Source organism: Anarhichas minor, unplaced genomic scaffold (assembly GCF_050575085.1).
Source record: "Anarhichas minor isolate MPS153535 unplaced genomic scaffold, ASM5057508v1 ptg000024l, whole genome shotgun sequence".
Lineage (NCBI taxonomy): Eukaryota > Metazoa > Chordata > Actinopteri > Perciformes > Anarhichadidae > Anarhichas > Anarhichas minor.
Window position 1 is genome coordinate 12310814 of NW_027466470.1, and position 20186 is coordinate 12330999.

At 43.5% G+C, this 20186-nt stretch overlaps 2 protein-coding genes and 1 long non-coding RNA gene across 5 annotated transcripts; 2 read left to right on the plus strand and 1 right to left on the minus strand.

The window, feature by feature from the left end:
• The first annotated feature begins 819 nt into the window (after positions 1 to 819).
• Positions 820 to 8232, plus strand: LOC142956066 (GMP reductase 1). Its single transcript, XM_076097369.1, has 9 exons — positions 820 to 1152; positions 3920 to 4039; positions 4350 to 4433; positions 4557 to 4730; positions 4808 to 4889; positions 5452 to 5558; positions 6345 to 6387; positions 6517 to 6676; positions 6837 to 8232. Exons 1-9 carry the CDS (start codon positions 1066 to 1068, stop codon positions 7018 to 7020), a joined length of 1041 nt encoding a protein of 346 aa, XP_075953484.1. The 5' UTR covers positions 820 to 1065; the 3' UTR covers positions 7021 to 8232.
• Positions 8233 to 9516: 1284 nt separating this feature from the next.
• Positions 9517 to 12951, minus strand: LOC142956067 (uncharacterized). The gene is made up of 2 exons (XR_012955984.1): positions 12290 to 12951; positions 9517 to 11974 (listed from the first exon to the last, which is right to left on the minus strand). It is a non-coding gene; the product is annotated as an uncharacterized LOC142956067 (long non-coding RNA).
• On the plus strand, positions 11206 to 20130 carry nr2f6a (nuclear receptor subfamily 2, group F, member 6a). Of its 3 annotated transcripts, none has more exons than XM_076097366.1 (6): positions 11206 to 12046; positions 12385 to 13171; positions 14647 to 14741; positions 16192 to 16529; positions 16713 to 16959; positions 17702 to 20130. In XM_076097366.1, the coding sequence occupies exons 2-6, from the start codon at positions 12903 to 12905 to the stop codon at positions 17974 to 17976; spliced, it is 1224 nt and encodes a 407-aa protein (XP_075953481.1). In that variant the 5' UTR covers positions 11206 to 12046; positions 12385 to 12902; the 3' UTR covers positions 17977 to 20130. The 3 variants fall into 3 exon arrangements, with proteins under 3 accessions (XP_075953481.1, XP_075953483.1, XP_075953482.1); XM_076097368.1 differs by having other exon boundaries at positions 16195 to 16529; XM_076097367.1 differs by lacking the exon at positions 11206 to 12046 and having other exon boundaries at positions 12130 to 13171.
• Positions 20131 to 20186: the final 56 nt, after the last annotated feature.

Consider the following 20186-nt stretch of genomic DNA (forward strand, 5'->3'; position numbering starts at 1 on the left):
AGTTTTAGAACATCAAAGCCACATGTGATGTGATGTCCTAAAGGCCTTATGTAAGTTCTAGAACATCAAAGTGACAATTGATGTCACCATGGCAACTCTGCATGCTAAATTCCGTGGAGTGGAGCTTGAAAAATATTGTGTAATTTTTCAAAACAACTTGCCCTCATGCCCATAATTTGCAGTCTTTATCAACCATTTTAGGTCAAATTGTAGGAAATGTGCTGGTCATAGACATGGGTCAGTGGACTTCACCTAACCCTAACCCTAACCCAACCAACTGCTCCATTAGACTCAATGTCTTATTGGAATACCCAGGGTAGTTAAATCAAACTGTGTCAGTGTATAGCTGGACATTTTATTCATTTTTATTTCTATGATTTCACTTAAAACTGTTAATTTTGCGCGAAAGATGTCTCCCAGTCCACTGAAAAATCCATTCTCAGTGTATGCGCACTGGAAGATTTCCACACACATTTTTGAGAGGAAGGGATCTTTTACAATAGAAAATGTAAGAATAGACTATGCGATACGCTCTAAACAGAAGGGATCACAGCTGCAGGTGCACTAAATGGTTAAACTTTGATGTATTTTCTTGTCTTTCATGTGAATAGTTTATGTAATTCTAAAACAAAATATGAAACAGATGTATTAACTATTAAAAAAAACACATTTGATCAAGGAAAGATGAATATAAAAACACAATTACAAAGAGTGTGTGTGTGTTTGTGTGTTTAAGTGTGTGTATGCGTCAGGCGCCTGGCCACTGCTGCTCCTCTGCCACTCTGCTGAAGGAGAGGGGGGAGAGAGAGGACGCCGGAGGAGTGGAGGGAGAAAGAGAGCAAGGGGGATAGAGAGGGGAGAGAGTCCAGGCCCAAATAAAGCCATGGGGGCCGGGGCTGAGCTGGGCCCCCCTTTGCTATAAATACGCTGGCTGCCTGGAGGTTCGGGTTCTGTGTTTGGGGCTTGGGACCAGCGACCACCACTGCTGCAGCAGCCTTCCTCAGGAGAGTCTCCTCTGTATACTCATCATCCTCATCCTGGTCGTCGGTGTTCTGGCCAGCCAAGATGCCTCGCGTGGACTCAGACCTCAAACTGGACTTTAAGGATGTCCTCTTCAGACCCAAGAGGAGCAGCCTGAAGAGTCGCTCAGAGGTCAGTGCGGTTAATTAGTTTTACTCTGATACTGTAATCCAAATATTACAGCTACAGGTCAATTAACCATCAGACCGGCATATTTCCCAAGAGGAGTGTGATCTGTTTACTGCTGCATTCAGAAAGTCTATTTACCCATACACCTCTATGGTAGGTGAGGCAATAGAAATATATTAACTAGTATTACAAGGGGGTGGAAGGTGGGTGTGGGGGCAGTATTTTGGGGCCTTCTAACCCTGTTTGCTAGTCATGATTAAAGATGAAAAATGTGCATATGTATTCACAGAGCAACAACAGAAATGACATTAATCAACCCCATATGCTTGAAAGAGTGCCTCACTAAAGCTGTAAAGTGCACGCTCACTGTAATTCAATATGTGCGAGTCTCATTGTTGTCTTGTCCCATGTAAGCCAGTAGGTGTACACTGCCTTTGTACTTTGGTAAGCAAAAACGCTATTGACTGTGAGCATGTAACAGCGGAGTGACCTTCTTAAAGGTGACAGGAAACAAGGCTAGCCTGTACCAGACAGAGGTAAACAACAACTGTCCACAAGCATAGAAAACAACAAAAGAGGAGGAGGAGAAGCAGAGATAAAAAAAAATGTAAAAAAAAGGTTTCGATCAGAATGGATTTAGTCATTTTCCTTTTACACCAGTAGAACAGGCCACAGTGTCTCTAATCACCCACTGGTTTAGCTCTCAGGGACAACACAAACCTCTCCTTGTCGTTGTATACTCGCTACTTCCTCGACTCAACAATGTGTCACTAGATCAGGGACTGGTACCGACCCAAGATCCTGATGCTGGTGTGGTGGCACTAGATCCGGGGTGGAAGGTGGAAGTGGGTGGGAGCTGGGTGGGAGCTGGCTTCTGACAACAGTGTCATGTTGTCAGAAGCCAGCTTCCACCCAGCTCCCACCCACGGGACACTTCTCAGAAAACCTGATTAAAAATAGTACTGTGTGTTACAGTCAACCAGAGCACATTCCATATGCCACAGAGGTATCAGGATAACATTCTATATATATACACACTGATGCAGATAACAGCACAGAGAATACCCAGCACTTGAGCATGCACTGATGTGTACGGAGTGTAGTAACAGACAGTTCTACATTTTGTCACATTTGTTGAATATCTGATGTGTTAAATCTGAGATTTCATCAAATCCGCTTTTCCTACAGTAACCAAATAATAAAGGAAACACCTAAAATAACTGACGTGATTTCAGATGTCAATACACAAGATGACTTCATTGCCGCATTCCAGTATACTGCTGCCAAACTTATGGCACATGCACTCTAAAAGCATCCATCTGACTGCTCTTGTTTGAATTATTGCTGCATTTAGCAGGAGCAGAAATCCACCTGTCAAAGCTAAGCGTACCAGACATCCACCGAGTTGTTTAGAGGAGGGGAGGTATATGAACATCATGGAAGACAAACTGCATCAATAACAAGAGACTTTTTATTTTTTTGCAGATGCTGATATGAATTTTCACTGCACCATTGAAGTTAGCAAAAACACCTGCAACACGCCAATACATAGAAGATGACAGCAACTGTATTGAAGCCTTTCAAATTGTATGGCTGTACATCTGCATCAGTTTAGCCAGATTGTAACCCCAAAACCTCTCTCCATAAAAGATAATTCCTCAGTGTTTCACAATCTGCAAAAATTGCAAAGACTATCCAGATTTTATGAACAGAAAAAAAAATGGCATCGCATAAATCCTAAGGATGCTTTATAACTGAGACTAACTGGATCCACGTGTCCTATACTGGACTATACTGGAAAATATTGCATTGTCAGTGTGCTGTATTAAAAGAAGAGGCCTGTATTGATTTACTTCAGCAATACAATGCATTTGCACAACCATATGCTCCTCCCTTCTCATCCATACTCCTTTCCCCACCTTCCTCTTTCTGCCGCCATTGTGAGTTATAGCCTCATTTTGCTGTGGCGTAATAAATGTCTTGCCACTACTCAACAAAAGCTCTCAGCACTATGCAATTGTTGGATTTTAGTATATGCAATCAGTTTGAAGGCTTAAAATCTGTTTAAAACTTCACTTTTCATTATAAAACTGTTCATCTAACCTTCCCTGTGGTTTCCCAGGTTTAAAGTATTAAGCATGCTAATAATACAATGTACCTTCTCTAAATGACTTCTACAACAAGACTATGTAATAACATTAAAAGACACTGGTATATAAAACACAGTGAAACAGTAGCACAAGTAAAAAAGAGTCAAAGTCAATCTGCTGTCAGTACTTTGTCAGTGGAAGAAATGGACGTTCCTCTTTGTGACTCACTTTAGAGAAACACGTGCATAACCTCCACTCATACTGAGTAGCTAACAGTTCAGCAGTTAAGTCATGTTAACTCATTAGAATAAATAATTATATAATTATGGCAGATGTTTTTTGGAAGGAATCATAGCTTGATTTATCAGTACACGTATACTGTCCTGCAGCGAGTGTGTCACAATGGGCCCTGCTTGTTTCATGTAGCTAACCACATTAGAGAAGCACCGGCTAAGCTAATCACTGGATCTTAATGATTCAGTGCATCCCCATCAAGACTCTGAACGTGAGCCACATGAGCTGCTCACATTCTCAAGAAAGTCTGCGCTGTCTCTCGGTCAGCTCGAGAGAAAAAAAAGAATCCATCTGCCGCATTAAAACACTTTCCTAGATAGGCTATGATTAATGTTCATGAAGCAGGTCTCCAGAGGTACTCATGTCTCGTCTCGTCCCCCCCTCAGGTGGACCTTCAGAGGACCTTCACATTCCGCAACTCCAAACAGACCTACACAGGCATCCCCATCATCGCTGCCAACATGGACACCACAGGGACGTTTGAGATGGCACAGGTCCTCAGCAAAGTGAGTTAACACAACTGAATGGAAGAAGGAGAAATAACGGCATCACTGTGTTTGTCTCCGTGTGTCACCGCCACGATCTATGCACAATCTCTTTGTATTTGACATAGAACCTGCTAGCTTGTGGGATGATACTTGTTTTCTTTTCAACACCTAATGACTCATCATCATTATGTATTGTTTTTTTTTTTAAATCTTGCATTACAGATGGAACCATGATGGAAGAAATATCACTAATAAACAGACAAGAATAGGAATGCAGCTTTTTGTTAGTGTTAAATGATTCCACCTTTCTTTCCTTCTTTCTCTGCAGCACACTCTCTTCACAGCCATCCATAAACACTACTCTGTAGAGGACTGGAAGAACTTTGCTGCTAATCATCCAGAATGCTTAGAGGTAATAGAGATGTTTACCATTATTTTTTAATGTCGGTTGTTCCTCATAAGCAACAGTAACTGCACACATTTGTTATTCACAAAGCGCTCCCCCCTAAATGGCAAACACGGCTTTTCTCACTAGCATATAGCCGCCAGCTCAGGCAGCGGGGTTGCAGATCTGGAGAAGCTGTGTGCCATTTTGGAAGCGGTCCCCGCCCTCAAGTACATCTGTCTGGATGTGGCAAACGGCTACTCTGAGTACTTTGTGGAGTTTGTCAAGACAGTCAGGGAAAAGTTTCCCAAGCACACCATCATGGTAAGAGACACGGGCTGTTCTGGCATGCGTTGTATTGTGAGACTGTGTCTTGGGGCTAATGCTGTCTGGCTTTGCAGGCCGGTAACGTGGTAACAGGGGAGATGGTGGAGGAGCTCATCCTCTCCGGTGCTGACATCATCAAAGTTGGTATCGGCCCAGGTGGGTACGACTGTCTTGAGCATGTCTACAAATAGCCCGAGTAGTGTTTTCCCCCTAAATCAACAAAGAAACTGTACTGTTTCACATATAAACACAGACACAACTAAGATGGGAAACAGGCAGGAACGCAAACACACACATCAGCCTTTATCAGCAAGGTTAGTTTGTGCTATAGACTCATAAAGTGCCTCTTACTGTGCAGTTGATTTAAGTTACAACTTACAGACTGTTGCAAATAGGGTGAAACATGGTTTTATCACCAGCAGATTAGCCTTCAATGCAGCAGAACTGGTTTTAGCAGATCATTGTAAAATGACAACTTTAACAAGAAGAAAGAGCTCTAGTATCAATTATTCTGTTTTGCTATAAAGTTTGATAAATCCCCTACGGGCCTGGGCATTGAGACGGTGCTGTTTTATAGCCTGTGGAGTAGAAACCTGAACTGACACAACCAGACCTGAAAGATAACGGCTCCTGTAGCTACAGCACCTGAAATTACACACAGACAGTGACAATGGCGATGGACGTCTCTAATGCGTACACTGTGAACTGTGCATTGCAGGGTCTGTGTGCACGACAAGGATCAAGACAGGAGTGGGCTACCCACAACTCAGTGCCGTAATAGAGTGTGCAGACTCAGCCCACGGACTCAAAGGACACATTATCTCTGTAAGTCTCACATCAAGGCACAAACAAATACCAACGGACAGCCAGAGTTGCTGAAGTTAGTATCATGTAGAGTATATATGTACTGTACATATTAAGTATACTGCATATGGTAACGCTATCTTATTGTGCTGTTGGAGAGGAGTTCATCTCTCAGTTCCTCTCTGTGTGAATTGGAAGCCATACAGAGTTCGGTGGGCATCAGTCCAACAAAAATGTGATTAAACTATGGTCCAGTTGGGAAAAAGGCCATCCTTCACAGGGTAGACCAGGGGACTGTCATGGATGCATTGGACTCAGCAGCAAAATGTGCCTAAGACATCGAGGACATTGGAATAAAAGTACAACAATATAGTTAACATTTAGTTATTTGGCTCTTCAAAGAGAAAATTAGCTTTTTTTTCATGTGAAGCTATTGAAATGCTGATCAACGTACCGGATAGAGTCCTGACAAACATACCCAAGGACCCTTAGATCAACACTATAGCCTGGGTGATAACCGACATTATGGGTAAATAATCATCTAAAGAGGGTTACGCACAGTGGCTAAATAGATTGCTTTTATTTTTTGGGGCCTTTTTTTTTGCTTTAAAATGTAACAGGAGTCCATAATATGCGGTTACATAAAGGCTCTAATAGTTTCTAATGGTGATAATAATAGTAATAGCTACTAGAGGGCATTCTCACTCTTCTGAGGCTGGTGGAATAACAAGAACAACTTTAAGACCGGCGACTCAGCGTGAAGCCATATGGCTGACACCAGTACGGTGCTTTTTTTCCTCTGTTCAGGACGGTGGCTGTAGTTGCCCAGGAGATGTGGCTAAGGCCTTTGGTAAGTATTCAACCCCACCATTTAATGTTCTTTTCACACTTAATGAATCACATATTTGTTCATATGTCTGTGCTGTGATGTTCTAACAACTTTATTAACCAACATGGCTTCTCTGCCTCTGCTCCTCAGGTGCAGGCGCTGACTTTGTAATGATGGGGGGAATGCTTGCGGGCCACGACCAGTGCGTCGGAGAGGTCATTGAGAAGAACGGCAAGAAATACAAACTCTTCTATGGCATGAGCTCCGACACAGCCATGAAGAAATACGTGGGTGGAGTTGCTGAGTATAGGTAAGAGGCTGAGGAGTAGACGGCGATCAGTATGCTTTCAAGGATTACTATTACACTTAATAGAACTTTTCATTTATATTCAGTTGAATAACTCAGATGGTCCATGATAACTACAAAACATCTGTATTCCTACTTTCTCCTCTCTCTGCTCTGCTCTCAGGGCTTCTGAGGGAAGGACAGTGGAGGTTCCTTATAGAGGAGATGTGGAGAACACCATCCTTGACGTGTTGGGTGGCCTCCGCTCCACCTGCACCTACGTGGGCGCCGCGAAGCTCAAAGAGCTGAGCAGGAGAACCACCTTCATTCGTGTCACACAACAGTCCAGCCAAATGTTCACGTCGTAGGGCGTACACATACATGCACACACCGGTTGCAGAACATGCATTGTACATGCATCACGCCAAGTTTAAACACGCAATAGTAAGACAGTGGTGCAACACATACAGGACGACGCACACTCACAAACCACTTCTCTGCATAATCACCCAGCCTGTTTCTCTCAGGATATCTGCTGTCAGAAAGCTGTAAGTTCCCTGCACGCCATGATTAAAAGAAACTCACAGGTCGACTTCAATTCTCCCAGAGAAGAATCAAAGGACTCTAAGCAACTTAATCCTACAGCGAGTGTGTTTACATGCTTAGAGACGCCATAAGATGCTATTGAACGTGCCAGATTTCATTTTCAAATGGCCGAGAGAGAGCAAGACTACTGAGGCATGTGCACTTTAGATCTATTACAAAATACTCTTTTGACTTAGTAGTCGGGAATAAAGAATGACAGCTATGATAAACACATTGCATGTAAATACACTCAGCAGGAGGAGGCTAATACTTATGCTAAGATCATTTGGGGAAACTATTCTACTCAACTGTATGTTGGGATTAATGTGCAGATCAATATGCAAGATCCAGAGTGGTCACCCGTTAAAGGTCTGCTAATTTCCTCCGTGGTGTTGCTCATTCTGTGAATTTGAATCATTGTCTGGATGCCAGACAACATAATGTATCCCTATTAAGTGTGCGTGCATGTATTTTGGGAGTGTCAGGAAGATTGAGCGAGCTGAAGATGATGACTTCTGAATTTATGCATCCGAAAACAGTCACTTTAACTCCTCTTCCTTCATTCCACTGTGCCTGACATTTGAAATCAATAGCGCCCTGTGGCCTCTACTGCTCTTGTACTTTATGGAAGGAACTTCAGGGAAAAGTCATGTAAAAAGACGACAAAGTTAAACACCATTAACACAGTTTCATTTGTATTGCAAAGATAGAAAATGGTGGAAATAAACCAAAATGGTTAGAGAACGATCTGTGTGATTTTTTTTTTTTTCTGGACAAGAAACTGCATATTTGTTTGTCAACAAACAGACAGACAGGTCTCACAAACCTCACCGTAGGTAGAATTTCCTCAGTGAACACAGAAGTCAGGCTAAGAGGATCTCACCGTGAGCATTTTAGCATTTAACATGTTAGCGAGACCCAGAATGCACCTGTTAAGTGTGGTTGTTTGATTTTGGTCCGCTGACATCTGGCGATGATGTTGTAGATTGTAACCATACTACTTTATATATATGAGAGAGAGAGAGAGAGAGAGAGAGAGAGAGAGAGAGAGAGAGAGAGAGAGAGAGAGAGAGAGAGACATTGATGGACCCATAATCTAGTAAACGTTTACGTGTAAGTGTTGATTTTAAAGTAAATTTGATGTGAGAGAGAGAGATAGACCCGCAGCGCTGTAATGCTAATCGCGGTTAGCATTTCTCCATTGGCGGTAATGTTATAATTAGCTTAGAAGCTAGCTAGGCGGACATGATGTTCAGAGCTACTAGTGAGAACAGACATCAACAACACGGAGGAAACGAGTGAGAGACGTGTGTTGACCACATTGATGGACCCATAATCTAGTAAACGTTTACGTGTAAGTGTTGATTTTAAAGTAAAGTTGATGAGAGAGAGAGAGAGAGAGAGAGATAGACCCGCAGCGCTGTAACTACGTCTGAAAAATAAAACTTTCCACGAACTGTCTGTTTGAGATTATATAGGAGATTTTAGAGGAAGCTCTTAATTATCAAATACAACCTTTCATTATTAAAGACTACTTTATTACTCTGTCGTATTTTGTTTTTTAACTAAGCAAGCAATCCACTTCCTGTTTACACCGTCACGCGCATGCCCAGTGTACGTTAATGGTCACGTGCTGTCCGCCTTCGAAGGCTGCCGTGTGGATGCAGATCAACTCGAGAATGATGCTGAAACTCCCGTGTGGACGGAGATCGTTTCTATTTGACAAATCTGCTTCCAAGTAGAAACGGAGTAATATGGATGTAGCATTAGGGTTTGGGCTGTTTCACACACATCCATTCATTCATTTGGGGTATCGCATATATATTTGAGGGAACACACTACTGATATGTGTGTGTCTGTCATTTGAGAAGTGGCCAAGTGTGGTAAAGCAGCCAATACTGCACCACGAACGGCTACATTTTTACATAACCTGACCCTTTTATGTTTGGTCTAAATAGAGTTTTTGAACTGCAACTCACTATTAAACTGCTACACTGTCTCTGTGTGCGTTACACTGTACATCTGTTGGGTTGGCAGCTTGGCAGACATCTTATCTTTTTGCAACATTTGCGGTCTTGCATTTCTGCATTGCTCACTGGGAGCAACTACATTCCCGACTGTCGGTTCAAAGGTCACGTCACTCCGGCCCTCGGGGGTTTCTCTCAGACAGACACACACACACACACACGTACACACACCCTGAAGTGGAAATGTTAGGCATGTGCAGCATATCTTTCAGTCTATAGTATATCATAGTTCTTCTTTAGGGAAATATTCAGTCTGTTCAAATTATATTTTATTGTAAATTACCGACTAATTGTCGATATTCTGCTGCAATTTGGTGAAGTAAGGGTAAAGCTACATGTAAGACGACATAGAAGAAGTCCAGTGTCCAGGAGCACTGGAGCAGCGTTAAAGCAAGATGAGGCCAGCCTGTCCGTAATGGGGAGCTCGAATTTACTGAATGCGACTGAAATAAATATCAAAGTGAACATCACCACCAGTATAACGGAGTAGCTTTTGACACAGACATCAGTGATCAGAAAATGTATGTGATTACATCAGAAAATTGACTCAAAAAGTTTGAGTTAAATTAAGACTGAGATGATACCTACTATTAAAATACAAACAAAAAGCAATAAACAGAACAATTTAAAATGTCTTCAGTACAAAACGATTGATTAACAGCTCTGTGTTATCTCATCTTCTCACACAGTCTTTTACAAGCACCCTTTATTTGACAAGCCTAATCTTTCCCAACACAAAAAGTGACAATAAGCAGGCACAGTGGCCTAATTAAAGGGACTTTCATTCAAATTAACACACACACACACACTCTCTCTCACACACACACAAAACCCTCTGATGATCCATTAGCTGCACAATGGCCAGGACAATGCGTCTCTGTCACACACACACACACACACACACACACACACATTCTGTTATCCAGGGGGTAAAGCTGGGTTTAGGTTTAGGAATGCCATATAAGTGTTTGTGTGTGTGTGTGTGTGGGGGGGGGCTTTAAAATCTCTGTAAACACTCTTTAGATAAGACAACAAGTTGCATATAGTGAATCTCTCAGGGGACCGACACTTTCATCTCGCCATATCTACACCCCCCCCCCAAAGAGCTGCACATTTACAAGCAGATGCAGCACTTATCTCCTAAAGCTCTTATCCAGGGCTGCTGTGCGTCCTCCCCTCCCCTTTATCTGCATTTGACCCTGGGCTTTTTAGCGTGGCAGGGGTGTGAAAGTCGGTTTGACCTCTCGGGGTAACCTCGAACACAAATCACTGTGTGCTCCACAAAGCGCTGAGACAGAGGGCCTTGAGCAAATGAGCAATGACCACGAGAAGGTAACCTTTACCTCCCGCACAATAAGCCGTTCTCAGGCGGGCTGCTCTCACACATGTGAGATCAAAGTGTGTCATTCAAATGGGAAAGAAATCACCGCCCTTTGAGAAATAAAGCTCAGCTCTCTGCTGTTTTGCACGGCTTCTTATAACGTGTACCGCAACGCGGAACCCCCCCCCCAACATTTGATTGCTTTCTAAAAGACAAAAGGGCAGGAGCTCTGCTTGCTTGTATTTGTTGCAAGGCTTCGGGGTAATCCGGTATTGTCGGAGGGTTTTTTGAGGCCTTGGGGTCATGCTCTCTGCGTCTCTGAGGAGAGAGATCCTCCACATCCTTCCTGTGTGTGTGTGTGTGTGTGTGTGTGTGTGCGCTTACTGCCCCACACAGCCCACTCTCTTTGCTCTTTGACTCCAATGGCCATATAAGGCAGCCAGCACCATGGAAACCGCAGGGCTTGAATAGCAGTGTCAAATCCCTGGAAGCACACACACACACACACACACCCACACACTGCCCCCTCCCCCTCTGCACACACTCTTCTCCCTCCCTCCCTCGCTTTGCTTGATCTCTCTCTCAACACACAAATAGGTTGGATGAAAACAGACAAGGGGAAAGAGGGGCAAGGAGAAAAAAAAAAAAAAAAAAGGGAACGCCGAGAAATCCAGCCTGTCTCCGGCTGTGGCCATTTTTCTTCAATCATAATTTGATTTGTGGACTCTGAAGCCTGAGAGAGACCGAGGGGGGGGGGGAAGAGAAGCACCCGTCCCTTCCACCCCCACCTCCTATTTGCCTGAGCCATAGGGAAAGGCTTCACACACACACACACACACACACACACACACACGCGGATGAAAAGCAGCACACTGGGCTAGGCCGCAAGTCATTAGTTCTTGGTGGGCAAGCACTGACAAAAGGCTCGGGGAGAGAAGCCCGCATGAGTGCCTGGAGAGCAACCACAGGGACTATGGAGGGCTGAGCAGACGGACACTCTCCTGCTTACTTGATTTTTTTTTTTTTTTTTGTGTTGTTGTTTTGGGAAGGAAGCAACGCGGAGGATATCGTCACAACCGAGCACTCGTGCTACAACAAGCAGGGAAGCGAGAGAGATCATTTCCTTGTGTCGAGGATCTACTTGTGCATTTTGGAGGCGAGAGCAGGAGGTCCACGTCGCCTCGTCTGCAAAGAAGAAGAAGGAGGAGAAGGAGGAGGAGAAGCGCACGACCACATGAAAGTGATGTTGTTGTTGTGTGGACATCAACTTGTTTTTGCGTGACGTGCGATGTCTTCTTTGTGGGTCACAATGCTGCTGCCGCGGGCAGGATTACAGCAGAATAGGAGAGCCGTGTCTGCGCTCTCTGCCTCGCTGGATGGAAGGAAGATCTAGAGCGAGAAAAGGTTTTATTTTCCCGGTGAGGGGGAGAAGCCATAGACACACAGCACATTGACGTCGAGGTAAGCTTGACGTCATTTCTAGAGGGATTTAGGGGTGAATCTTTCGGTGGACAGCTGCCTTATATGAGCGAGGACAAATTGAGTGTTAGGGGTGCTTTAAGAGGGCTGGTCAAAGCCTTTCCAGGCATGTGCTAAGGCTACACAGAGGTCCTTTTTCAGCCATTACTGTTGCTACAGAGACAGAGCGGAGTGTGTGTGTGTGTGTGTGTGTGTGTGAGAGAGAGAGAGAGGGGAGATTTTCACCTCATGTCATTCGCTTGCGATTCTACTCTGCCGTTGCTGCTGTCTTGTAGGAGAATGTGTGCTGCATACGTTTGACTCATTGTTTCCTGTGAAAGGTTCCCTGGCTGGAGGGCGAGACCGCTCGACCGAGAAGGCTGCTTCTTCGACAGGAATCTGTCTGAAGGGGAAAAAAGGACAAAACAACACACGGAGGCTACGAGCTGGAGAAGAGAAGAAGAAGAAAAAGAGGGAATTGAAATCCACAGGCATGCAACACTAAAAAGTTGCCACACCGAGACTGTTTCCAGGTCATAGTGGAGTGGGAGGAGACTGATCGGCTCTTGTTTTTTTTGTTTTTTTTATATGCCAAACACCCTCCTCTTAAATGCTGAGCCTTTTTTCTTTACCATTGACACATTGTTTAGCTTGAGGACTTTTTTTTTTCCAAGTTTTGATATTGTGTGCTCAAAAGATTTGATTACCAGGTGAGAGCACGGGTGAGCAGAACATACTGACTCTCTCCAGGTGAGGGCAAACACACTCCGGACTTTCTGATATTTATGTACCTTGACAGCAGCCAGACAATCTTGGCTGCCTGTCCGTGTTTCCTCCGCCGTGGTTCGGTAACCAAGCGATGGCCATGGTGAGTGGGGGCTGGGGAGATCCCAATGGGGGCACCAACGGGCTGGGGGACAAGAGCTACCTGAAGGGGGAGGAAGAAGACAGATCTCCCCAGGCGGGAGGGAGCGACATGGAGGCCGGAGACGACGACAAGTCCTGCGTGGTGGACTGCGTGGTGTGCGGGGACAAGTCCAGTGGGAAACATTACGGCGTCTTCACGTGCGAGGGCTGCAAGAGCTTCTTCAAGAGGAGCGTCAGACGCAACCTCAGCTACACTTGCAGGTGAGAGGGGCATTGTGGGTGATTTTTTTGTTTTTGTTTTGTTTTGTTTAGTTAGTTTAGTGGTCTGATAATCGTTTTTTTAAAATGCTGCTGAAAACTGAAAGTGTAGGCAACAATGTTACCTAATTTATAGCGACACAGGTGTTAAAATGCATTGCGTTGTTTCCATATGAACGTAGTTCTTACAAAGTACAGATGAGTCTAAATGTTAAACTCATAACGCCACGATGTATTTCTGCCATTTGAAATTGAAATAACGAAATATTCATCAGTAAATATTGCATAAAGACAAGTTAACCGTTACAGTTACACAAAGCAATGTGTCTACACACAAAACATACATTATCTAAGGTGTGTCTAAGCTGAAACTATCTCTATTTCTATTTTAATTACATTTTTCTATTTCTATTTTGATCATTTGAGCAAGCTAACAGGCCAAGCCTTGTCTGGTTCCAGGCTCTTTCTCAAATGTGATAATGTTCTGCTTTTGTCTGTCTTTTATGATGGTACACTGAATATAGTTGTGTTTTGGACTCTTGGTCAGATAAAACAATAGCTCCAGCGCAAACAATGACTTGATTATTGTGAAATGTGTGGCAGGTTTATTGTTGATTGCAGCTTTGCTACAGTATGTCTGTAAAGCCTTCCACACACAGAACCATTCATAAAGATGTCTCTATAATCTAGAGCCAGATCCACATCCAACAAGTTAAACAAAGACTTTCGTTGTCATGAAAGAGAGATAAGATGTGTAACTGTTTGACTCTTTTTTTTAACTGTTAATAACTTTCCACATACAGTTTTAAGTTCCACATTATGTATATTATGATCATGAGTTTTACAATAAATTGATATCATTTAAGTCTATGGAATGTCAATAAATATTCACAATTTCTCAGAGCCCAAGGTGATATCTTCACATGGCTTGTTTTGTCTGACCAAAACAATACCGAAATTTAAATGTTTCATTGAAAACTAAATATGAAAAGAAAAGCAGCAGCCCATCACATCAAAAACAATGAGATGCAGAGAATGTGAGAAAAGACTGAAACAATAAACTGATTATTTTGAATTATCAAAAAAGTTGCAAACATTTTATTTTAATCAACTAATTGTTTTGCCTCTACTAAAGTCCACAGTTGAGATATGTGACTGAATGTGAATGATACGATCGTCTGCTTTCTAAGCATGGTAATGTTGCCTGCAGCCTTATGGTAAATCTGATGCAATATTAATGTTCAAGAGCACTTTAATAGGAAGGGAAGACTGTGCATCACTGAGCAGTGAAGCAGGATTGGTTACACATTTGGCATTAAGTTTGGATGGTTTTGAAACCACTCGTTAAGGGCAAAGCATATCACACAGTCTGACACTGCATTAGTACAAAACCATTCATTTCAGTTCCTAAAACTCAAAATAAATTTGTTAAAAAACCAAACACCTATAGTCCTATAATGAAATGTTTCTGTTCTCAGGTCGAACAGAGAGTGTCAGATTGACCAGCACCACAGGAACCAGTGCCAGTACTGCCGACTGAAGAAGTGTTTCCGTGTTGGCATGCGCAAAGAAGGTATCTGTCCACCCTGATCCAGAAATCCGCCAACCATTGTGATCCCTTTGGAAAAGGATTGGAGACACTGTGGGACACACTGTCATTGTACATGTGCAATATTGAAAATACTGCAAATTAATTGATATAAAAAATGAAAAAGTAATTGATGTCTTCAGTGAGCAGTTCCATTACTTCAATCAGCTGCTCTTAGAAGATAGAAAAAATCAATCATAGTTAAATTTGCCTTTGTCATTATCTTGCCTCTTCTGCTCCACAAGCTCCATAGTGCAGAGAAAATGGCAAAAATGTCTGCCGTCTTGGCCCTATCATGGCTAAGCAAGCCATGCGTGTCAGCTCAATGCCATGTACTAAGTGGCTTAATCTAGTGCCTGTGTGAGAGTGACTGAGAGGGAGACGGTGCTAAGACACCTGCGTCCCGGAGCATTAAGCCTCTGGTTGAAGCTGCAGAAACCCTCTGCCGTGCTGGTTCGATCAGTCAGAATCCAATACGGGGATTTCACCTGAAGTGATGGCGCCCGTAGTGAGGCGTCGTTCAACGTCACGGCGACGGATGCACAGAAACCGATCATGTAGTTTATAGATGAAGGTTTGTGATTTTTTTTTTTAATAGAAGGGTATCTGGTGTGTCTCATACTCACAAGTCGTAAGGTATGCTAATGAGACACATTATGGCTCCCTGCAGAGATACTGCCTCTGCTTGACCACCTCCACAGAGAGGTCAGGGTCAGGGTCAGATACAGACCAGCATTCCTGGGGCTGGAGTGGATTCAGTGTCTTGCTCGAGGACAGATGCTTACCAGATAAATTCACATCCCCAAATGAACGTTTCTCTCATCAGTAGTCATCCCTGCTGCCTTGGTTTTCTCAGTAACGCTGTCTGTCAGGGTCGTGGGGATTTTTCGGTGATGTTCTTTTCTCAAAGGGTGTTTTTGAGCGTAAGATAAATCGGTGTGCATAAAGATTGGGGTATAGTAAGGTTTCTGCAATAGCATGTTGTAATTCTCCTCCAGACTGAATATTTCAGAGATTTTACATTTTGAATGGAGACTGGATTCTTGTCTCAGAGTCTTTGTTTTATTTCCATGCAGTAGATGACCTTCATCTAGCCTGACCATCACGAGAATATTTCTCCTCTCTTTCATGCTGCTCTTGAGGAATCAGTCTTGGCTTAATTGGGCCTCCTTTAATCTTGAAGAATAGTTTCAGGTTGAGCCTGTCTGCTGATAATCTGACATACACCGCTGGCTGAACTCAGTTTTAATTTTTCGTTCTCTCCGTTTTCTTCTCCAAATCCCCTCCTATACCTCCCCTTGTCCTTCACCCCTTTCTCCTCTTTTTATCTACTTCACGACCCCTTTGCTTTCATCTCCTTTCTGTCTAATCTCTCTTCCCCCCCCCCCCCCTCCTCCTCTCCTCGCCTCCCCTTTGTACCCCAACAAAACTACAGCAGTTCAACGCGGTCGCATCCCACCTCAGCCGAGCCTCAGCCCATCCATCACGCCAATAGGTGGCGCCAGCGGCCTTGGAGGCGCCGACTTCTATAACAACAACAACAACAACGGAGGAAGCGGCGGCGGTCAGCCGGTGTCGGAGCTCATTTCCCAGCTGCTGCGTGCCGAACCGTACCCCAGCAGTCGGTTTGGACACCAGTACAACCAACAGGCCGGTCCGGATAACGCCATGGGGATCGATAACATCTGTGAACTGGCTGCCAGGCTGCTCTTCAGCACCGTGGAGTGGGCCAGAAGCATCCCTTATTTCCCCGAGCTGCCTGTGTCAGATCAGGTTAGTAGATTCGTTTTGATTTCAAACCTGGTTTGAAGTGTTTGGGTGTTATTCCCTTGTTGTCAGATGGTAACAGGATAGGTTGTCTACATCAAAACATAAATATACAATGACTATAGTGAACATTAACAATGGATGATGACAGTGTAGGTCAATCTGATTAACACACCAACAAATCCGCAGGTGGCCCTGCTGAGGCTGAGCTGGAGCGAGCTGTTCATCCTCAACGCGGCCCAGTCGGCCCTGCCGCTCCACATGGCTCCCTTGTTGGCCGCGGCCGGCTTCCACTCCTCACCCATGTCTGCGGAGCGTGTGGTGTCCTTCATGGACCAGGTGAGGGTGTTCCAGGACCAGGTGGACAAGCTGACCCGGCTGCAGGTGGACTCGGCTGAGTACAGCTGTCTCAAGGCCATTGCGCTCTTCTCACCAGGTGATTGTTGCGGCTCTTCTGTTTTTCAACGGTCAAAGTTAGTGCAGCTGTGGCTGAGATATTCTGACATTCTGTCTCCAGCATCTCCAAAAACACTGGATCCTTCTTTTCCCATAATGCAACTCAATAGAGTCTTTCATCAGACCTCCCCTGCCCGACAAACACTCACATCTTTAAAACTCAACATAAAGCTTTATGTTTAGAAAGACTCCAAGTCTAAGCCGAGATAGACCTGATGACATCAATATGTCAGACTTTTCAGACTTGACAAAGCTCCCTCAACGCCACAGAAGACATTACAACTAGAAAACGGATCAAAATAGCTGCGCTGCTCCTCTTATAGACAACAATGAATAGGAATTTAACACACAAAAGGACGTCTGAAATAACCAAATTAAAGGCCAGTAAAACCGTAGATCTTAAAACTTACTATGGCACCATCTCCTGGCTTATTGATGAAAATGCAATAATGCACTATGTGATGTATAATTTACTGCTGTCACTGATCGGTTTTATTATGTGTCGCGCTTAAACAAACTGCTATGATCAGGGTTTATAGGTTTTAAATGTTTTCTTTTTACAGTGTAGACATGCTGAGGCACCACGTTTGAATGTGTTCCCCTCAGGGGCATGTTATCACATTATCTGCTGGGGATTTCAACATTCCTCTCGGCTCATCACGACTCTTTATGTAACCCACCCACATTATTAAGTAACTGCCTCCTCCCTCCCTCTCTCTCAGACGCCTGTGGTCTAACAGACCCAGTCCACGTGGAGTCTCTGCAGGAGAAGGCTCAGGTGGCTCTGACAGAGTACGAGAGGATGCAGTACCCGAGTCAGCCTCAGCGATTCGGACGCCTGCTCCTGCGCCTCCCCGCCCTGCGCGCCGTTCCCGCCAGCCTCATCTCGCAGCTCTTTTTCATGCGCCTGGTAGGAAAGACACCCATCGAGACGCTGATCCGTGACATGCAGCTCTCCGGAAGCTCAATCAGCTGGCCGTATGTCCCAGGACAGTAGCCCCCTTACGGACGAGGTCTCCGTCTGGGATAAGTGACTCCTGACTCATCACTATCCATCTGTGTGGTTAACAAACTGCAGTGCCAGCTGGCCGTCATATGTACTGTACTGTAACCGCTCTATTCCCCCTCATGAAACGAGCCCTCTGTCTCCACACGGGCCTCCAGTGAAGAGAGGAGCCAGTGCCAGGCTGGATATGTCTTGTTGCCAGCCCAGTCGTTCTGGTGCCAGGTCTCCGGCCAGAGAACAGCTTTTCATGCTGGGCTCCGATATGGCCACCACAGCCAGTCATGTCACCACCCACATGCCATAGTGACTAAAGACGCTGCAGTTTCATGTAGAGGGCAGCAGCACCCTGCTACAAAAACATCGAGAGGACAAAACTGTCCCGCCGCTGAAAGTCAGCAGAACATTTTCCCCCACACCGGGCTCATTTTCCATGGCTCACCATTTGTGGTACAGTGACCTTTTTATTGACACGACTGATAACATGACAATATGGTATCATGATTAGAATGGATCTAATTGAACAGTGGTGAACTGAATAGAAGATAAAGTAAAGGCTTCATTGAATTCAGCGCTTTCATGGCTCAGCACTGTGGAAGAAGCCAAGGAGCCAATCACATGGAACAGAACGAAGACAAAACCAAGGGAAAAAAAAAAAATCACCAAAGTCTATCATATCATCCTCGGAGATGTTTTTTAAAATAGAATAATTCGCAGAGAGACAAAGAGACAGACGGACTCTTGTGACTGCCTGACCATCAAGTGAACAATGCATTTAAATTCATTCACAGGGCTCACTGTTGTTACATGAGAGTGGAGTAATACCTCAGTAGACATCAGAATGCTTCAGTCTGATATTTCCTAAACACAAACCTCTGTAAATGTTGTTCACCAGAAACCGCCTTCTTTTTGACAACTGCCTTGTTATTCATTATGAATTTGGAACGCATATAAAATATGAAATGAGCATCACAGACATTCGTCTAGTATCTTTTTAAAAAAGATTCCCCAAAGTGATTTTCACTCTTCTGTTTGGAATATGAGTTTTGACTGACTGAATAAGGTGGATTCAGCTATCACGCATTGTTTGGATACATTTTTTATTATTATTATTGAGAAACGGCAGGCTGACATTAACTAAACAAACAACTCAAGATGTAAGAATTAGTTACAGTTGGTGGTGAGAGTTTATAACCAACACACTACTAATTAAATACCAGTTTACGGCGACCATTGCTGTTTCTGGGGGTCATGACCCCTTGGAAAATGTATTGAAATGTATATATATTGAGGCCAACTTTGTCTTTTTGCATGTTCAAATGTTGTTTTGGATCTCTGCTAAGTGGAGACTGTTTCATTCTTTTACATTATGTAATTCAAGGTTCATTTAAACATTTAAATATTGCTTTCACTGTTAGCTCCTAAATGTTTTTTTTTTTCTCTATATGTATTTACATGAAAATACCTCTGTCATCTGTTTAGATGTCAAAAAAAGAAGCTTATCTTCATGCCATGTCAGCTGGTATGACAGAGAGATGCTCTGAGTGAGTCTCTACTGTTGCGAATGATGTGAGACGATACTGTAACGGACAAAAGTCTGGTGGAAAAACTGCACTTGGAGGAAATTCAATGCCAAAATATGACACTATCTGTGACAAGTTGAAAGGGGATGGGCCCTACATTCGCTGGTCCACCAGGATTTACCTCAAGAAGGTATTTCAAGAGGCGAGTTTACAAAATCACAGTAAAATATTTGATAGGAAAGAATGAAATCAACTCCAAATACATGTTTTAGCATTTAGTGTTTTCAAACGCAAAGTGGAAGGATGAAACTCTGCTTCGTGATCTGCCGCCGGGCCTTTTGAAAGTTGTTTGGATTTTCTTCCTTTAGGCAACGACTCACACAACTTTGTCATCGAGAAAAAAAAAAAAAAAAGATAGATAATGCTATTAATGTTTTCTTATCTTTGTGTTACTGAGTTCTTACGTTTTTGAAATTTCATGTGTATGGCAACGTTATTAAAAGAATCAGAAGATGACGATGTGTCTTTTGTTATGTTTTTTTTGTTTTTTCAAACTACTTGAAAAAGTGTTGTAATTACATCTGTATGAAGAATGCCAAATAAACACTGCAACATGTACCATCAATGTATAAGTGTTTTCATGAATGTGAATTAATCGGCCTGTTTCAATTGCTCATTTAT